This window comes from Nerophis lumbriciformis, linkage group LG02, assembly GCF_033978685.3.
Source record: "Nerophis lumbriciformis linkage group LG02, RoL_Nlum_v2.1, whole genome shotgun sequence".
Classification (NCBI taxonomy): Eukaryota; Metazoa; Chordata; class Actinopteri; order Syngnathiformes; family Syngnathidae; genus Nerophis; species Nerophis lumbriciformis.
Window position 1 is genome coordinate 15,333,531 of NC_084549.2, and position 21,717 is coordinate 15,355,247.

Sequence of the window (21,717 nt, forward strand, 5' to 3'; positions counted from 1 at the left end):
CGGGGGCATTTGGATATTTTTCAAAACCAAGAGGGGGTTTCCCTCAATTTTGGTGAGTGTTCAAGGTCCCAGGGACCCAAGAGAGTCTCAGTCAAAAAAGTGTTAAAAGTAAGTCTTTTTTTTTTTTTTTTTTTTTAAACTTTCAACACTTTAATATCCATACATCAACTTGATATCCATCTCATTTTGTTGTGTGCCCTTTTTTCAAAGGAAACCTTGTTTTTTATGGGGGAAAAAAACATTTTTCCAAAATGGAATATTTGATCTGAAGTAATTGGACTCCTTAATCGGTAAATAATTCATAACATTGCTTTTGATTAATTATTTTTTGAACGATGACACTTAAAAAAAAAAAAAAAGATACCAAAGATCTTGAGATCCAAATGACCCCCCACTCAGGAAATTGTTTAAAATAAATCAATATAGTTTATACTTTCAACACTTGAATCGCTAGATCAACTTCAAATCTATCTGCCGATTGTACGTTTTTATTATTTTGAGTAATGACAATTTTAAAGTAAAAAAAGCCTGCATGGCAGCTTTGTATTATTAGTGTAAATATTACAGTATTTTATTGTTACATTACACCTGTTTGCTCTAATTCCAAATGTTGATTTTCTGCAATAATCTTTTCAAAAAGGAAAGAAAGAAAGCCTTCGAAGCACCAGAGTGGAAAAACAAGGTGACTATATTCCTAATTGTGTTTCATTGTATTTACCAATCGGCAATATGTGAAAATACAGTCTAAACATCAAAAAAATGCCACAAACTCAGTCATTTTGAATATTCTGCTCCAAATACTTTCGGCTATTTCCGGAGATTTAGAAAGAGGTGTGCTGTCTATCGTTCACAATCCCTATAGAAGACATGAACACACATGTTTCTCTTTTTGAGGCATTCTAAGTCATAAAAAAAATCTGCTAACAATCATGGAGTTAATGGGGGTCACTATTTTGCCCACAAAACTCTAAATAACCATCCAAAACCCACAAACAATGCTCTATATCTCGTGACCTGAATATTAACCAAATATTAGTAATGTTATTATAAGGGCTAACGCAGACAAAGTATTTTTAGCATTGTTAACCGAGAGCTAACTAAAGTTTATGCTGCAGTGGACTCTAGGAGAGATTTAATGTCATTATAAAATGAAACTGAAGATGGCAGTAATGCAACACATTGGGATGCAAACTGCTGTAAAACTGTAAAGAAGAAGAAGCTCACGAAGCATTGAGCCGGCGATGTCTTGTTTATGCTATGACGGCATCGCTTCTCGGCTTGTCAAACTTATTCTAGATTATAAAGCATGCCTTACATCTGGATTATAGGAGGATTTAGCCATTAATCTAGATGTTGTGCATATGTGACATTCAATTTATACTCAAAGATGGAGAAAAACACACACAACCAAAGACAGTGTCAGCAGCAACTTTTAATTAATTAAATTATTAATTATCCATACAAACGTGAAGATATGGACATCCTATCAGTTGTCTTCGAAGTGAGAGCAGACATCGTACAGTAAGTGATCGTTTTATTATGTTTGTAGTTTGTATTTCTTGTTTAGCACTAAGCGATGCTGCTACGTGGTGCTTAGTGTTTCACTAAAGCTGGATTTGTATAGCAGAGCTTCTAAAACTTGTAGCCCACCCTCCTTATATTCAGGATCAACAGTATGAGGTTCTGGACCACCATTTGTCCCAAAGTAATCGTTATTGGCCCCCACAAAGTCTGCATGATTTGCACTGTTGTTGGTGGGATCTGCAGTTCCTACCTCTCTCTACGTCACGCGATCACGTGACTGGCTAGCTCATTGTCTGTCAAAATGGGTTGGGAATCTCCATGAGATTGATACTATTTTGATGATATCTATTTACTCCCTAACTTTGTAAGTCTTTCGGCGTACCATGAATTGATTAACGTTACCATGAATTGATTAACGTGGACCCCGACTTAAACAAGTTGAAAAACGTATTCGGGTGTTACCATTTAGTGGTCAATTGTACGGAATATGTACTGTACTGTGCAATCTACTAATAAAAGTTCCAATCAATCAATCAAAGTCATACGTCAGTTATATATAATATCCATCCATCCAATTTCTAATAATAGCTGCAAAATAGACGCAACTTGTTTTTCCCATTCTACTGGTACTTTAATGTAGCTGATCATGGTGGCCTGCCATAGCAAAATAAAAGCAGCCACACCTTGAAAAATAGGGATTTTACTTGAAAACAAATTCAAGTAATATCATGTATTGTAGCTTTCAGAAGAAGTCACGCTAAGTCTGATGCTCTTTTTAACTTTTATTGCCAATCTCATGCTAACAACCAACACGTATTCCCTCCGTGCACTTTAAGATATTAGCTGCGGGCCGCACTTTGGACACCACTGCTCCAGTTTAACTGGACACCACTGCTCCAGTTTAACTGGACTTACAACACAAGCAATACCAAACTATTAATGGATTTAAACTATTATACAAACATGGGGTCTGGTTCAAATATGGAGATGAGGGTCTTTAAATTGACCTGTTGTCTCAAAGTGTTAACATGTGCTCAATGTTTCCTTACCATTATTGCTATGTTGTCTCTTACCATTGTTGGTATTTTGTCTCTTACTATTGTTGGTATGTTCATTCTTCCTACATTGTTGATACACATTATTGTTACAGTGTAATGATTATTGTTACCTGTGGTAATGCCACTATGATACAACATTTGTATTATAATCCTTAAAGTAACAGTAAAACTCAATGTATTAATCCCTGAATGGAGAACTGGAGGTGGGATTAAATAAATTATCTTCTTCCCACTCCCTTTCAAGCAAAACTGGATCATCAACTCCACATCCCCCGCCCCAACCCCCTCCACATCCCAACCCCCGGATTGTAAATAATGTAGATAATTCAATGTATATACCGGTACTCCGATGATTAACTTGTGTGATGACTGTATTATGTAGATCAGGAGTGCTCACACTTTTTCTGCAGGCGAGCTACTTTTCAATTGATCAAGTCGTGGGGATCTACCTCTTCATATATATAATTTATATTTACTTATTTATGAAATATATGTTTTTGTTAACAAGTTAAAGGTGTTTAATGATAATGCAAGCATGTTTAACACATATAGTTAATATTGTTAATAAATTAAAGGTGTTTAATGATAATACAAGTATGTTTAATACATATAGTTAATATTGTTAACAAGTTAAAGGTGTTTAAAGATAATGCAAGCATGTTTAACACATATAGTTAATATTGTTAATAAATTAAAGGTGTTTAATGATAATACAAGCATGTTTAACACATATACAGTAGTTAATATTGACAAGTTAAAGGTGTTTAAAGATAATACAAGCATTGTTTACATGTTAAAGGTGTTTTAATGAATATACATGCATGTTTAACACATATAGATTCCTTTCTTTCATGAAGACAAGAATATAAGTTGGTGTATTACCTGATTCTGATGACTTGCATTGATTGGAATCAGACAGTGGTGCTGATAACGTTCGCATTTTCGAATGGAGGAGAAAAAAAGTCCTCCTTTCTGTCCAATACCACATGAAAGTGGTTGGTTTTTGGCATCTTATTTGTCCAGCTTCTGTACTCCTTTGTATACACTTTACAAGAAATACATTGTCGGCAAACTCCATAGCTTGCTAGCTTGTGCACGCCAGCTTTCTGAGACTCTTATTTTGTTAGCGCAACTGTGCAACTGTGCAGTCGGTCTTTGGAGTTTTGACGACAGGTACGGCGCCAGAGTCTGTTGAAATAAAGTGTTTCTCGCCTTCCAGTTGGTCATTTTAATGAGCTGGCAGCAGCCAGCGTCATCTCAGAAGACCCTCGGGTGCCGTGAATGTCAATCAAGTGACGAAAGTGACGTCATAGTGAAGATTTATGATCGCTCATTTTCAGGACTATTTTTTTAATGCCTGGCTGGTGATCGACTGACACACCCTCCGCGATCGACCGGTAGCTCGCGATCGACGTAATGAGCACCCCTGATGTAGATAGTATATATTTGTACCATGAATTGATTTAAGTGGACCCCGACTTAAAACAAGTTGAAAAATGTATTCGGGTGTTACCATTTAGTGGTCAATTGTACGAAATATGTACTGTACTGTGCAATCTACTAATAAAAGTCTCAATCAATTCAATCAATCAATCATGCTTACATACTGTACATTACCTTTTGCATTATATTAATTTATACTATGTGTTGTATACCTTGTACTTTTTTTTCATGTCATCGTCTATCTGTGTTGGCCCTGCGGTGAGGTGGCGACTTGTCCAGGGTGTACCCCGCCTTCCGCCCGAATGCAGCTGAGATAGGCTCCAGCACCCCCCGCGTCCCCGAAAGGGACAAGCGGTAGAAAATGATGGATGGATGCCTGAAATAAATGAATAAATGATTAATAAATGGTGTAGATTGTGACAATAACTGACCTGAATCTCCAATAATATACAAATATATTATAAAAGTATTATATTATAGCAATGGCCAGCAGGTTATATAATCATCCCCCCTTTTACTGCCGGATGGAAAAACAAAAACTTATCAGCTCCATGTTGTGCTCACAACTTTATTCCATTTTATTTAATGGGGCCCGGGGGGCCTCCCCTCTAAAAGTAATTGCTGCTGACTCCCAGGCTGCTGGCCCCTCCTCCGGGCTCCTCCCCTCCCCGTGAATGTATCAACTCTGACGGGTCATGTTAGCAGAGTGGGCCGGTCTGCGTGGACGCGCGTAGCTCCCTTCCGACGACTTTTCATTTGGCTTCCACGGTTCGTCGGTGAAATAAACACCGAATAGTAGCAACGAGTATTGTTTTTGTTTTCTTTTTTTTTAATAAAGACAATCCGGTGCTAAGTGGGTGATCGCTACACCGGAGCTCGCCGCCTGCGTGGACGCAGAGGCGCTGCCTCATCGCCGGGCTCGGACGACGAGAGGCTCCGCGGTGTGAAAGGTGCGCTGGAGTGTGCGGAGGACATGGAAAAGAAGTAGTTGGTACGTCGCTTTTTTTCTTTCTTTCATTGTTGACAATTCCGACGGTATTGATCGCGTAGGACGTAAAGCAGAGCTGTGGCGTTACAATATTTTAAAAAAAAAATGTCTGCGTGGCTCAGCGTGACATTTCTGCTTTTGCAGCAAGTTGACACTTTTTTTCTTCTTCTTCCGATACGCCTCTGCTTGCATTGCCCGTTGACAACTGACACACAACAAATATATTTCCCATCAACTACACGGAGTTCGAGATCATGTTAACAAAAAATGAGTTACTTTATGTTTTAAACATTACGAACCACCTGCTTAATGTGTATCACTGGGTTGTCCTCTTCGGTGTTATGTTACTTGGATAGTTTATGACTGTCCACCCTTTACATCTGCTTTTAGTGGCTCATATAATAACAGTTTTTATTCCATTCTATCGTGTCTGAGTGGTTTCTTACGATCCAGCCTTTAAATTCACAATGATTTTATTATCTGCAACTGGATAGTTACTGACAGTCATCCACCTTTACATTCCCATTAGTGGAACATATTAACATTTGAGTCTATTATATTGCGGTTTACCTGGATAGTCTCTCATAGTCCACCCTTTAAACCGGTCCTTCTCAAATAGTGGGGTGGGCGCCCCTGGGGGGGTTGTGGTGCAATGCCAGGGGGAACATGCTTTTCAGTATCATGCACTATGATGCTGAAAAACCCTGCTTTGAAAAATGTGCACTACAAAACGTGCTCATTGTTGCTATTAATCCAGATTTCCTCATTTGGATTAAAAAAATATCAGCACAATTTTTTTAATTCCTTTTTGTTTTGTAGGTTAAAGTATTCTACAGTATACAGTATATCAGAACTAGGCAAATTAAGGCCCGGGTGCTGCATGCTTTTCAATCTGGCCCGTCAGACATAACCAAAAAATGTTTTTAGTAGGGATGTCCCGATCCAGGTTTTTGCTCTTCCGATCCGATACCGATATTGTTTTTGCACTTCCGATCCGATACCGATACTGACCGATAGCGATACTGACCGATACTGGCCTATCCGAGCATGTATTAAAGTTTAAAGTTATTTAGCCTACTTAGTTGTCAGAGGCTTCACGGTGGCAGAGGGGTTAGTGCATCTGCCTCACAATACGAAGGTCCTGAGTAGTCTTGGGTTCAATCCCGGGCTCGGGATCTTTCTGTGTGGAGTTTGCATGTTCTCCCCGTGACTGCGTGGGTTCTCTCCGGGTACTCCGGCTTCCTCCCACTTCCAAAAACATGCACCTGGGGATAGGTTGATTGGCAACACTAAATTGGCCCTAGTGTGTGGATGTGAGTGTGAATGTTGTCTGTCTATCTGTGTTGGCCCTGCGATGAGGTGGCGACTTGTCCAGGGTGTACCCCGCTTTCCGCCCGATTGTAGCTGAGATAGGCTCCAGCGCCCCCCGCGACCCCAAAAGGGAATAAGCGGTAGAAAATGGATGGATGGATAGTTGTCAGAATCATGTTGAAAAGGGTTTTAGTACTCTTGATAACAACTAGCCAGCTGAATTAGGGGAGTTTGAATAATACACAATGGTTGGTAACAAGAAACTGACCTGTTTATTCAAGGATAAACACAAAATAGACAACATTATACATGACAAACAGAAATGGCATCATTGAAACTAGGGCTGGGCGATATGGCCTTTTTTTAATATTGCGATATTTTAAGGCCATATTGCGATACACGATATATATCTCGATATTTTGCCTTAGCCTTGAATGAACACTTGATGCATATAATCACAGCAGTATGATGATTCTATGTGTTTTGATTGATTGATTGAGACTTTTATTCGTAGGTTGCACAGTGAAGTACATATTCTGTACAATTGACCACTAAATGGTAACACCCGAATAAGTTTTTCAACTTGTTTAAGTCGGGGTCCACTTAAATTGATTCATGATACAGATATATACTATCAGATATATACTATCATCATAATACAGTCATCACACAAGATAATCACATTGAATTATTTATAATCCGGGGTGTGGAGGAGGGCGCCTGATGTAAGTGTCAAAAAGACAGCCAAAAGAGTTTGATATGAGAATAAATCTAAAGTTAAAATATAGGGTAGAAATGCACCACCCATTTGCAGGAAATGTAGTCTTGATTTTCAAAATGTTCTTTCAAGGCTTGCATGTCTACATTAAAACATTCTTCTTCATACTGCATCAATATATGCTACTTTTAAACTTTCATGCAGAGAAGGAAATCACAACTAAAAAAATCACAAATTTTTTCATACGGTGTTGATCTGGAAATTTTTGCCTCGGCATTTTGATGGTATGGACGTGTGGCACCGAATGGAGATAAGCGTCTCGACAGACGTATATTTGAATAATGATGACGAAAACTGTTTTCTCTGTCGTGTCCGTGTGTCGAAAATTGTTATGCGCTTATTTTTTTATTTGATTTTGTGCGTGGCATAAATTTGCCGTGCGCAGAGGACGTTTGAGCAGGCGCGCACCTTAGCGGCTGCGCTAGCATCACAGCTAACGTTACCCATGCTGCTACCTCTCTGCTGGGAGAGGATGTATACGTATGTGACGTGTGACGTGTGTAAGAAGTTGCGCTTGCTGTCTGTGAGAAGGAGACAGAAGAAGAAGGAGTGGGAAGAGCCTTTAGTGCAATGCCAGCAGCTAAAAGCAACTGCGTGAGAATCCATAGACTTGTGGATGTGTTGAAGGTGTGCTGGAAAATGCGGAACGGAAATAGGGAGCAGCAGAAAAGTGGAATGTATTATTTAAATCTGTGCGTTGGAAAACACGGACCGGAGTTTTTTTTTAAACTGGATCTGGATCGGCATTTTCCCATGCCTTGCCGATACACATTTTTTGGCAAATATCGGCGGCCGATCCGATCCAAATATCGGATCGGGACATCCTTAGTTTTTAGATCTCTAAGATGGAAACTGTAGCTGCCATTATGATGTTTTCAAATGACTGTAAGTCTTGAACTATACAAATTATTTCAATGGTTGAAATAGTATATCAATGCTTTTGCATGATATACTATTTACTATGGTAATCTACGTCACAGTAGCTCAGACGAGGCACCGAGCAGTGTGGGTGGGGAGCATTTCCACAGAGTGTTTCCAGAGCGGCCAGCCTGAAATGCGGGTGTCAGGGACAAACGAGAAAGGAGATTTTTACAACAAAGTCCTAAAGCTTAGTGATATATCAGATGTATCAGATAATAGGTGGGTTGTTGTCAGAGGTGGGTAGAGTAGCCAGAAATTGTACTCAAGTAAGAGTACTGTTACTTTAGAGATGTATTACTCAAGTAAAAAGTAAGGAGTAGTCACCCAAATATTTACTTGAGTGAAAGTAAAAAGTATGTTGTGAAAAAACTACTCACGTACCGAGTAACTGATGAGTAACCTGTTCGTTTAATGATGACGGCAACAAATAATGCACAAAAACATAAAAATAGCAATGAGCAAATTCAGAGGCAGGAATATCTCTTAAGCAACTAAAACAATAATATATATTAGATAATAATACATTAACATAAAAAAAATTAAGGCAAATTGAGCCACAATAACTTAACAGCACCATAGGCTCAGTAGGCAGAGATTACAAAGGAAAATAACAAGTTAGCCTTTACACAAACCATAAACTGATAGGTGTGGACTGCATCTGGGAACACACTGTGCACTTCTGATTGGTGTTTCTATGCATGCGTGAGTGTGTGTGCGACTGTGCGTGTGTGTGTGTCTGTCTATGAGGCTGCAGTGCGTTAATAAATGTCCCCATACGATGTACATTTGACAGTGATTCATAGCAGGGAAGCTAACATCAGCCTACGGTGACAGCCAAAATATCTACTAACGTTACTTACCGCGATGTGCTTCCTCAAATTTGACGTTGAGTTCATGTAAGCTTAAGCTTGTTGTTGTTTGTCGCTGAAACTTTATGTGCAGTTAATCATGTGACCGCCTGGCTCTGTTTGGTTGGTGAAACGGAGTCGAACGTCACCAGTGACTGTATTTGATTGGTGAAACGCAGGCATGCGATAGATCCTACTTTGAAGGTCTGTCTGACAAACCAAAACAAACAAAGCAAAACAAATGGAGCGGAGTAAAAGTAGCGTTTCTTCTCTATAAATATACTCAAGTAAAAGTAAAAGTATGTTGCATTAAAACTACTCTTAGAAGTACAATTTATCCCAAAAGTTACTCAAGTAGATGTAACGGAGTAAATGTAGCGCGTTACTACCCACCTCTGGTTGTTGTTTTTACCCTTCACGTTCATATTTCGCTGCGTTTGTTGCATTTTTGTTGTGTTTTGCTTTATTGTAAAATATGTTGATGGAAAGGGTGTGTGACGTTCATATGTTGTCAATATTCAGCGTTTTATCGTTCATAGTTATATTGTAAATCCCGTATTCTTTATTTTCATGTACATTCTAGGTGTCTCATTCTGTAAAAAAATTAAAAATTCCATTCTCTTTTTTAAGGCGGTCTTCATAACGTTTTTAGCATTCAATCAGACAATATTGTGAGGTTTTGTATTAGTGTTCCTAAAAATAGATATACCGGCCCCCAGACATATTTTTTTCAAAAATAATTTCCAGGCCTGCACTATATTGTGCTCCTGAGTTTATGTTGCTGATCAATATGATTTTGTTTTAATGATCTAATTTTATTTTCAAGTATGAAATGGTTCAAGTCGGTCAAAAAATGTTTATAGTTTAAAATGAACTGGACTCTCACACAGTCATGAATAATTTGCAATAACCCACTTGGCATCCATGGCAGCCGGTCACTCAGGATGTGGGTTCAGACCAGTGATGTCATTGTGATTTGTGCAACCCGTCGAGGCACCTGTGATTTCGATATAAATACTCTTTGATTGTCTGTCTATGTTGGCCCTGCGATGAGGTGGCAACTTGTCCAGGGTGTACGCCGCCTTCCGCCCGATTGTAGCTGAGATAGGCTCCAGCACCCCCCGCGACCCCAAAGGGAATAAGCGGTAGAAAATGGATGGATGGATGATTCAAAACCGGATAAAAAAAATAAAAATTTAAATTAGTGCAATTTTTGTTACAGACTAAAAAAACAATGTTAATAGAGTTATCATTGGTTGTAAGTTGATCTTAATTTCTTTTTTGGATGCAATTTTATGCAGAGGTATACTTATAACAATTTTCTAGACAAATTATACTATTTATAGTCGTGGCGGAGACTGGGGAGGGGGCGCAACATGTTATCTTCTTCCTAGGGGGGTGTAGCAGGATATAATTAAGAAGCACTGGTTTAAATCAACAGGGACTTATATTGTCGTCTATTGTGGGTAGCATGGGTAGTTTCTTACCTAGCCCCTTTTGAATTCACATTGTTGGTATTCTACTGTGTTCTATTGTAGTCTTTTGTGGTTTACCTGGGCAGTTCCTGCCATCTCTTTAAGCCAGCATTAAACACATTGACATCATTTTATTTTGGTAACCTGAATTACTGTGCTTTACCTGGATAGTTTATTGCAACCCACCTTTAAATGTACTCTTCTTGAACATTCATTCACGTTTGAGCATCATGGAAATGGCATTATTAATGTAATATTGGTATGACTTGACATTATGGAGATTTTCTTGTTTACTTTCAGAGTTTAAACCCAGTTAAAGTCATGGATCTGAGTTGGAAAAACTACTTCGAAGAGGAGCTTCTTTGCCCCATCTGCCTGAATGTGTTCGAGGAACCCATCCAGCTGCAATGCAAACACAACTTCTGCAAAGGCTGCATCTCAGAGGCGTGGGCTAAAGACAGCGGCACGGGGGTCCGCTGTCCTGAGTGCAACCACGAATATGAGCAGAAACCTTTACTGGAGAAGAACTTCAAGCTGGCCAACATCGTCAAGAGGTTCAACGTGTTGGACTCTGAGAAGGCCCCGGCCACGCTACACTGCGTCCTGTGCAGACGAGGCCCGTCGTTGCCCGTAAGGAAGGTGTGCCTGCGCTGCAAGGAGCCCTGTTGCCAGCTGCACGTGCACATGCACCTGCAGCAGCCATGCGCGGCACCGGGTCACCTGCTTGTGGACGCAGAGGAGCTGAGCGCCTGGACCTGTCCTAGTCATGATGAGTACAGGCTGCTTCACTGTGAGGAGGAGCAGGTGGCTCTGTGTGCCTTCTGCTGTATCTCCCACTGCACCGGCAAAAGACACACTGTCTGTGATGTGGACACGCAACGCATGCAGATGCAGGTAAACAAAAAAACAAAATGTCACTCATCGCTTTCAACCTTGGTCGTGGTGCCTTTGGCATGAGCTAAGTGCTGTGATGCAATGTGCAACCATTGGAAGTGAAGGTTAGAAGCAGATACAGTTTGTTTACAGTAGATGCCACGATCACTAGGAAGAAAATACGCACACTGAGGATGCATTAAATGACGCATCACACAACGCCACAGAGTCAACACAGGTGGACTTTGATCTCTATATACAGTCATGGTCAAAAGTTTACATACGCTTGTAAAGAACATAATGTCAGGGCTCTCTTGAGTTTCCAATAATTTGACCACAGAACTTTCCTCCAGAAGGTCTTATCTACGTCCATGTGATGTCAGATGAAACAAAAATTTAGCTGTTTGGCCACAATACCCAGCAATATGTTTGGAGGAGAAAAGGTGAGGCCTTTAATCCCAGGAACACCATTCCTACCGTCAAGCATGGTGGTGGTAGTATTATGCTTTGGGCCTGTTTTGCTGCCAATGGAACGGGTGCTTTACAAAGAGTAAATGGGACAATGAAAAAGGAGGATTACCTCCAAATTCTTCAGGACAACCTAAAATCATCAGCCTGGAGGTTGGGTCTTGGGTGCAGTTGAGTGTTCCAACAGGACAATGACCCCAAACACATGTCAAAAGTGGTAAAGGAATGGCTAAATAAGGCTAGAATTAAGGTTTTAGAATGGCCTTCCCGAAGTCCTGACTTAAACGTGTGGACAATGCTGAAGAAACAAGTCTATGTCCAGAGAACCAACAAATTTAGCTGAACTGCAGCACGGTGGAACAGGGGTTAGTGCATGTGCCTCACATTACGAAGGTCCTGAGTTCAATCCCGGGTTCGGGATCTTTCTGTGTGGAGTTTGCATGTTCTCCCCGTGACTGCGTGGGTTCCCTCCGGGTACTCCGGCTTCCTCCCACCTCCAAAAACATGCACCTGGGGATAGGTTGAATGGCAACACTAAATTGGCCCTAGTGTGTGAATGTGAGTGTGAATGTTGTCTGTCTATCTGTGTTGGCCCTGTGATGAGGTGGCGACTTGTCCAGGCTGTACCCCGCCTTCCGCCCGAATGCAGCTGAGATAGGCTCCAGAACCCCTTGTGACCCCGAAAGGGACAAGCGGTAGAAAATGGATTGATGGATGCACCAATTATGTCAAGAAGAGTGGTCAAAAATTCAACCAGAAGCTTGTGGATGGCTACCAAAAGCGCCTTATTGCAGTGAAACTTGCCAAGGGACATGTAAGCAAATATTAACATTGCTGTATGTATACTTTTGACCCAGCAGATTTGCTCACATTTTCAGTAGACCCATTATAGATTCATAAAAGAACCAAACTTCACAAATGTTTTTTGTGACAAATGTGCTTTAATCACTCTATCACAAAAAAAATAAGAGTTGTAGAAAAGATTGGAAACTCAATACAGCCATGACATTATGTTCTTTACAAGTGTATGTTAACTTTTGACCACGACTGTACTTATTTTTGGTTCACTACAGGTGCAAGAACCTGTACAGTGCAGGGGGGAATTATTTGATTCCCTGATGGTTTTAGAAATGTATCTCCTTACCTGAACAGTCGATTTTGGTAAGTTAATTTTAACAGAGAGCGACAGAAGTTAACACAAATTAACAGAAAAATAAACTCCATGAAGATTTTAAATGAGTTGTAAGTATTTGATCCACAAGTAAAACATGACTTAGTGATTGGTTGAGAAACCATTTTTGGCAAGCACAAAGGTCTGACGTTTCCTATAGTTAGTAACCAGGGTTGCACACATCTCAGGAGGGATTTTGGGCCACTCCTCTTTACAAATACCTCCTAAATCTTGAAGATTTCAAGACTGTCTCTTGGCAACTAAGTTTTGCTCCCTCCACAGATTTTCTATAGGGCGATAAGGGCCAGAGACTGGTTAGTCCATGTCAAGATTTTAATGTGTTTCTTTTTGAACCACACATTTGTTGTCTTGGTTGTATCTACGTTTTGGGCCATTGCCATACTGGAGGACTCGTCCATGTCCCATTTTCAGTGTTCTGGTTGAGGCTATGAGGTTCATCTAAGATTGGTACGGTACATGGTCTTGTTCATTAGCACTGCACTGCGGCAAAGTCTTCTTGGACCCTAAAGCAGAGAAACAGCCCCAAAGCGGAATGTGTCCACCTCCATGTTTAAAGAGGAACCGCACTTTTTTTTGTAATTTTGCCTATTGTTCACAATCCTTATGAGAGACAAGACCACATATGGTTTGTTTTTTTGCATTCTAATTTGTAATATTCGGGTTGTACTAAGCAGATAGCAATGCTGTTAATGGAAGCAATCCATTCTGCTTCTAAAGCACTCGAAAAATGCATTAAAAAATGCCCAAAATACTTACGTTCCATAACCTGTATGATAACCAATCTGTAGCGACATTAGGCCCTTTACCACCGCTGGAACTTTCCCACTTAAATAAAGTTACCCCTGTGTTTCAACCAAAAACTACCAGGGTAGATTTAGTTCTTCAAGAACCTTTTGGAGTTCCTCCGAGCTAGGGAGGAATTTCTGAAGCTACCCTGAACCTTTTCGGGGGCGGGACGTGCTGTTGAACGCTGATTATATGAACACAGTTGGGGGCGATCCTTTAGCTTATTTTTCAAAAACACGAACGCCATTACGGGGTTAAGTTATGCAAGGACGACTTGTTCATTTCTTGTGTATTTCTATTACGACAAACTTGACAACCGAGAGAAAGAAGAACGATAGGAACTTTCCACTTGCAGCAACTTTTGTGGGGCATCTGAAGAACGCTAATCAGTGGAACTATCTTGCAGTGTTTTTACCCAGCCGTAGTCTTTAAACTATATCTATGCAGTTTAAAGTTGTTTATTATTTTTACAAACTTCACTTCGATACGCGAAGCTTCGAGAAGTGTACGGACCCTTTTAAACGTATTTACGGAGGAGTATGTAGCCGGACACGAAACAATTACCTCAGCTGCTTACTACTCTGACTTCGTTGTATAAATGTTAAATAAAGGAGGCAGCAAACGAGTGGAACAAAGGTAAATAATACCAAATATTAACTATTTACTTTGTTACATGTTGTAAAAGTAGTCAGTGACACTCTATTTAGCCTCAACCCAAGTAAACAGAATGCTAGTGCTAACAAGCTAACGCCTAAGCCAATGTGTTTGTGTTGTAGGCGTGAGATAAACCCTGACATTTATTATTCATATATTGTTATTTACAGCTGAAATGAACCACAAAGAACCGCCTGACCCTCATGAATTCATCATTTACCGAGAGGATGACTTTCTGATTATTGATAATTGCGGACAAAAGCCTGACTTATTATGAACAATTCGGTACACTTTATTTTTTAAATCATATAGTTTTGTAAATTATTGCTTTGTATTTCATTTACTTACTTTTAGTAAAAGAACTGTGTACTAATATTGACTGTTTATTTACATGGTATCAGTATAGAAATATGGTAAACCACTCCTCCATTCGTCATCAGCTTGATTCGTATAAACCACCCTGAACTGTGAAATGCGGTGGAAACTCAAGCCACACACTTCTACAGGAACGTATAGTCCCAGGAACTAAAGGTTCCAGGAACCAAAAGTTCCTGAGCTTTTGGTGGAGAAGGGCCAAATGTTATTGTATGAGCGAACACAGAGGAAGTGTTTTTCTAGCGTAGTAACACATTGCCTTACGACGGTATGCTATGGCATTAGCTTTAAGCTAGCTTCTGCATGAGCTGCTGAATGGCTTTTGAGTTTGCAATGCACGCGTTATTTGCCGGAAATAGGAAGTGCGTTGCTCGTACAACATTTAAAACCTTTAGCATATCTCTATGTGGAATTAAATTATGGAATGGATTAAACAAAGAAAACAAACAAAGCACCAATATGATTCAGTTTAAGAGTGTGTTCACAAAGTACACAGAACAAGAATTATAATGAACATCTTGAACCCTTTGTTTTTCTTTTTTTTATTGAGACAAAGATTATTTATGTATTTAATATTTGTTTGCTTTCTAGGGTATATTATTTATTTATTTGTTCACTCTTCTGTAACAGAAAACAAGGAAATTGGATAAAATTGCTATGGTATGAAAAGGGGTAGGATTAAATAAGCTCTGCTTCTTTCTACTCCTTTTTGGATGTGCTGTAATGAAATAACTGGAAATGTGTGATGCATTACATTGTATCGTATGCATGTTCCAAATAAACTGAAGCTGAACTGAACTGAACTGAAGGGCACTGAAATAATGCGCCCAGGAAATAAGTTTGTGCAATGCTTAAAATGACCAAAATACAGTAAATATTCTACATATTACATATTGTTACTGCATTTCTTACTACATTATATATATATATATATATATATATATATATATATATATATATATATATATATTACTGTATAACGTACTTGCAGCTTGTATACAAAACGTTGAGGGAGGTTTTTGAAGTTGTTTTAGAGGGCTTTGAAGGCTACAGTGGTGACTCCCATTAACCGCATGTTGCAAGCGTTTTTTAATTTTTTTTAGAATCAATAAAAAAAGACGTGTTTTCTCGTCTCTCATAATGAATGTGAATTATAGGCAAAAACCCCAAAAAGTGCAGTTCCCCTTTTACAGTAAGAATAGTGTTCTTGGGGTCATATTGAGCATTTCTCTGCCTCTAACGTTTCTCCCACTGTTTGTTCGGTTCATTAAAGACAAATTGCTTAATTATATTTTCATCTTTTATACCCTGCCTCTTGCCCTAAGTCTGATCAGATAGACTCAATCTTCCATGTGACCCTGATCAGGATATAGAAGACAAATTGGACAAATAGGCTGTGTCTTTTTGGCTGGAGAATCAGGTTGGCTTCAGAACGTGACATATATTTGGGTCCGTCCCTGATGGGAAAGTCACAGAAACACAGAAAGTTCTAAATTAGATGTTTTCGGTGAAAACTGTTTAAAAGCTATTATTGGGACAAAAAGATGTCTGTTCAGCCTTTTCCACAGCTGCTCAGCACACATGCATACACACACACACACACACACACACACATCTTTCTATTCTTTCACAGCTGTATGTGCTAAAGGGTAAACCGATCCGTCCAGGATTCACTGCTCCCGGCTCTTCCCATATTAACACTGTCCACACTAGGCTGAGTGTGTGCTGATGTGGTTAGATTCTACAAAGTTCAGCTTTTTGCTCGCAGGGTTATTTTATTCCGAAAGTGACTACATGCGAAGAGGTCCTCCTAGATCGAGCGAGCTGTGGTCTATTTTGGTAGAAAACCTTTTAGATTCCCTTGGCAGCTGTGTTGTTGCTTTTGGGATAAACAAAGATGGAAATACCAATGTGACTATGTTCATATCTTTGGTTATCTTTGGCTCAGTGGCTCTCAAAGGAGACTTTGAGAGTAGCCTGCTGGTGATTTAGATACAAGAAAGGACGAGCAATAAAAGAATAATGTCATCCTAGGGACAGATGGAGGAGGAGTCCTCCCACGCAACCTCACCTTGCTTTTCTCAGCAGGAAGCTCATTGGAATTTGTTGCACTTTCTTGCATGTGCAAGATGAATCCATGAATCCATCAGTGAGGCCTGTTGCCTGACATCACAAGTGGGGACTAGCTGTCCGCTGATTGTGAAAGAGGCTGTCTGTTCATTGAGAGCTCCTCGTTTGAACATGAGCTTCCTGGCAACCGGGGGCTGTGCGGATGCTTTAATAGGACAGTGGGGAAAGTGACCATTGTAGGACGTTATCTTGATAAAGATAGGTTTTCACACTGCCTGCAGATTGGATCAGAAACCAGAGAGTTCTACTTGTGCTCACTTTACTAGACAAAGACAACTGTAAGAAATGGTAAGACCCAGAGAATCTGTTCCCATATTATGATGTCAACTCTAAAAAGTGTGTGGCAGCATTGTGCTAATGTTGGTGTCAACGCTTGAGTCAGATACCAAACGCCCAGTTTCTTGAAATGCTGCCTTGTCAGTTGGAGAGGACAACATTTTTAATGATAGTGCCCCAACCACTTGGAGTTAGTAGCCCACAGAGTGGTATGGCATTTAGTTGGTCATGTCATACAGGCTGCTTGTTGCTAGGCAGGGTTTGTAGGGCCCAATCATTGCGCCATTTAGGCTGATGTCAGCGTGTACATACAGTATGCCTGTCATACCCACTCGGCTGTTCAGATGTGAAACTGAAGATGCAAATGTATCATTTTTATATTTTTTTAATCATAATTTTTTACATATAAAAGGGGCTGTTTGGAACTTATTTATTTAAATTTAAAGTACCACTGATAGTCTCTCACACACACACACACACACACACACACACACACACACACACACACTAGATGTGGTGAAATTACCCTCTGCATTTGACCCATCCCCTTGTTCCAACTGGGAGGTGAGGGGAGCAGTGAGCAGCAGTGCTGGCCGCGCTTGGGAATAATTTTGGTGATTTAACCCCCAATTCCAACCCTTGATGCTGAGTGCCAAGCAGGGAGATAATGGGTCCCATTGTTATAGTCTTTGGTATGACTCGGCTGGGGTTTGAACTCAAGACCTACTGATCTCAGGGCGGACACTCTATTAAATTTCTATATTTTTCACAATTATATTAAATACACATGGCTCGTTGGCCAGAGGAAAATGTCTGGCGTTCAGGCTGTCACTCCCACATACACGCAGGGAGCACATGCACAAACAATTAAGCAGTCCTAGTAAAGCAACTAACAATTTGCAGTCATGTCGTTAACACGATAAGCTATGCATTTAATGATAGCTACCGTATAGAGCTAAACTTTGCCAAATCGCCATCATTAGCTGACAACAAACAAATCTAATGTGTATTTACGTGGTCAAAGCCGGAAGAGGACAGGTTTTGATGCCCTCTAGACAGCCACATAAAGTATCTAAATAACCCCTTTAAACCATGCAGTTGCCACTGCTTTAAGGGCCCTACTTTTCCATGTGCTTAAGTACAACATTTTTCCCCTCGATTTAAGTCTGTCATTGCACGCCTTCATCCAAAATGCGTTCTTTCAAATGTGGCCTTTTGCTTATTCTCCTATTAACTTAAGTACTCATGTTCTTATGCGCCTTTTAGGCTGGAGTAAGCCCAGCGCCACAAGAAGGTGGAACATATATTGCACTTGAAGTTTGGATGTAGTGCGGACCGCACATAATAAAATAATAAAAGAGACTTCCAGAAAGCTATCAAATCTATTCTGATCGCTTCAATTGAGACACCTAGAAACATCCATTGAGATGAGGATAAAAGGACCATAATTCCACTCTGTATTAACTATCCAAAATTGTCTCCTGAGTGTGACCCCAGCTGAAGGGGACCGCGTGTTTATTTGCTGTTTCTGAAACATCCTGGTACTAAGTTCAATGCGACAATTTTATTCAGCCTGCTCAGTGGCCTTGTGGTTAGAGTGTTCGCCCTGAGACTGGAAGGTTGTGAGTTCAAACCCCGGCCAAGTCATACCAAAGACTATAAAAATGGGACCCATTACCTCCCTTTGGGGGTTGAATCACCAAAATGATTCTCGAGCGCGGCCACCGCTGCTGCTCACTGCTCGCCTCACCTTCCAGGTAGTGAACCGCTTGTCCCGTTCGGTGTGGGGGTGCTGGAGCCTATCTCAGCTGGATACGGGCGGAAGGTGGTGTACACCCTGGACAAGTCGCCACCTGCCATAGCAAAATAAAAGCAGCCATACCTTAAAAAATAGGTTGGTTTTTTTTACTCATAAACAAATTCAAGTAACATAATGTATTGTAGCTTTCAGAAAACAAAATACATAAATAACAGAAAACTTTCACACTAAGTCTGATGCTCCTTTTAACTTTTATTGCCAATCCAATGCTAACAACCGACCTGATTCCAACACGTATTCTCTCCGTGCACACACGTCGACCTCTGTGCTTCACTCCCAGACACACAACAACGCTTCCTCAGTCTCCGCCAAAATGGTGTGTTCACAATCATGGGAATAATGATCATCATTAACACACAAACATAAACTTTAACACCAGCAAGTCGTTAATATGAATAGATAAATATAGTCTATTATTTGCGCACTATTGACTAGTGATGCACAAAAAAATGTAGCCCCAAAAAAAGACTTTAATCACTGAAACAGAGCTTCCAAAACAGGATGTTGTGATGACATACCCAATGCCCACAGGGTTGTCTGGAGCGGAGGCAGCATGTCTGCAATGTGGATGTACTTTAATATATACCCACGGAAATAAATGTACAATTTGCAAATATTACGAGGACGGTGGCAACTTTTAAGAAGACAAAGTGGAGCAGCAGTGTGAGGCAAATGTGATGTCAGTGAGTGTTTTGGGACAATAGAGGATCACTGTTTGTCGTTGTTTGTCGTGTACATGAAATGACTGAAGAGCCTTTAAACACAAGTACAGTTTACAATAACACCAGAAAAGATGCTAGATTTGTTGCTAGTCGTTTTAATAAGGAGAAAGTGACTAAAATAATTGGAGAAGGAACTTTAAAAATTCTCAAAAAAGTAAATTGTACAATAACTAGCAACAATTAAAAAATAGAGCAAAATGATATAAGAAAAATGTATGTAAATACTGATTAATAATAGCACAGATTTGTTTTTAAATGTATGTATTTTTGTTAGCCTTTTTAAAGAAAATACAGGATTCATAGCAGATTATGCAAATTATATGATGGTGTCATGTTGACCACACCCATAGCCACGCCCCCACCGCCACAGGTATGTTGGCAATCTGGGAGAAACCCTGAAAAGGAATAAAAACGAAGGCAATGGCCACCGTACTGCTTTTAAACAAGTTAGCGAAACCATGAATCACTCTAAACAGCCCTTGTGCCGTGGTGTTGTCCTTTTCCTCTGTGCGTGTGCAAATCCTGAAGGTTTGAATCAGAAAGAAGGCAGGTCACAATGATTGAACACGAGTGTCCCTTAAAGCATCTACCTAAACGTGATATACAGCAGCTTTATTATTATTATTATTTTTAATCATGATTGACGTCAGTTGACTTACCTAATAGCTACCAATGCATTATTGCCTTCTCATTGAGTCCTCATTCTTGATAATTGAAAGCCAAACTAGATACAGTAGGCCTGTGAAACTAAGCATACTGTTAAAGAGTCTGTTTGCAACTTTTATGCAGATGCCTAGAGGGTGCTAACTTCCCAATTAATTTTAAACAACATATTATGCTATTAGGACGTAAAAACATACACTACGTACATACGTACGTAACACGTGCATGAGCATTAGCTTTGTGTGTTGTTAGCTAATGATATCGATTTGGATAGCTAACGTTACCTATCATCTAATATACCGTATTTATTTATACTATAAGGCGCACTTAAAATCCTTTTAATTTTCTCAAAAATCGACAGTGCGCCTTATAACCCGGTGCGCCTAATGTACGGCATAATTCTGGTTGTGCTTACCGACATCGAAGCAATTTTATTTGGTAAATGGTGTAATGACAAGTGTGACCAGTAGATGGCAGTCATACATAAGAGATTAGTGTAAACTGCAAGATGACGCCAGTAAACAACACCAAAACTTTAAATGTTCCATTGAGAATATAGAACACTATACACAGTGCTCAACAATCTGCCAAAATGTTTTTAGTACAACTTCGGTAAGCTATTAAGCCGCACCGCTTGATGGATTGTCGGTGCATTAACATACAAGTATTATTATGGTGTGTGTATAAGGACCGCAAAATGGCACCTATTAGCAGACATATTACCTGCCGTTTTGTTTCGCAATATTATGCAAAACCAACTTTTCTTAGCTTCTGGTACCCGCTGATGTGTATTTGGGATCTGCATAAGTCCTGAAAATGTGCGCGCGTCCGCCATTGTAGTCATAAGCTTCTTCTTTTTCACTATCTTCTTGTTAGGGGACATTCATCCTCCGCTGTTGCCATTTCTAATATAAAGTAGCATAAAGTTCTTACTTGTCAGTAGACTATCAAAGCGCTAAAAACTGTAGTGGGTTTACATAATTCACCCACGGAACTTTAGTTATTAGAGGGTTCCGGTCGGACATTTTTTCACTGGACACATTTCCGGCATTGATGTTGCATTATTGAGCCACGAATAAGAAGATCCATCCATCCATCCATCCATTTTGCTGGTCCGTTATTGATTGAAGTAAGGTCTGAATGTCATTAAAACAGTTACCGTATTTTTCGGACTATAAGTCGCAGTTTTTTTCATAGTTTGGCCGGGGGTGCGACTTATACTCAGGAGCGACTTATGTGTGGAATTATTAACCCATTACCGTAAAATATCAAATAATATTATTTAGCTCATTCACGTAAGAGACTAGACGTATAAGATTTCATGGGATTTAGCGATTAGGAGTGACAGATTGTTTGGTAAACATATAGCATGTTCTATATGTTATGGTTATTTGAATGACTCTTACCATAATA

General features: G+C 39.8%; 1 protein-coding gene across 4 annotated transcripts in view; it reads left to right on the top strand.

The window, feature by feature from the left end:
• The first annotated feature begins 1,198 nt into the window (after positions 1 to 1,198).
• trim8a (tripartite motif containing 8a) overlaps positions 1,199 to 21,717 on the top strand; it is a 33,382-nt gene continuing 12,863 nt past the window's right edge. Inside the window, exons 1-3 of one of the 4 annotated variants that reach the window (XM_061945129.1) lie at positions 1,200 to 1,521; positions 4,864 to 5,016; positions 10,647 to 11,240. In XM_061945129.1, the coding sequence (XP_061801113.1) occupies positions 10,668 to 11,240 (573 nt within the window). In that variant the 5' untranslated portion in view covers positions 1,200 to 1,521; positions 4,864 to 5,016; positions 10,647 to 10,667. Of the gene's footprint in view, positions 1,522 to 4,674; positions 5,017 to 10,646; positions 11,241 to 21,717 lie in introns of those variants that run through there. The other 3 variants (XM_061945201.1, XM_061945272.1, XM_061945049.1) reach the window with 3 other exon arrangements.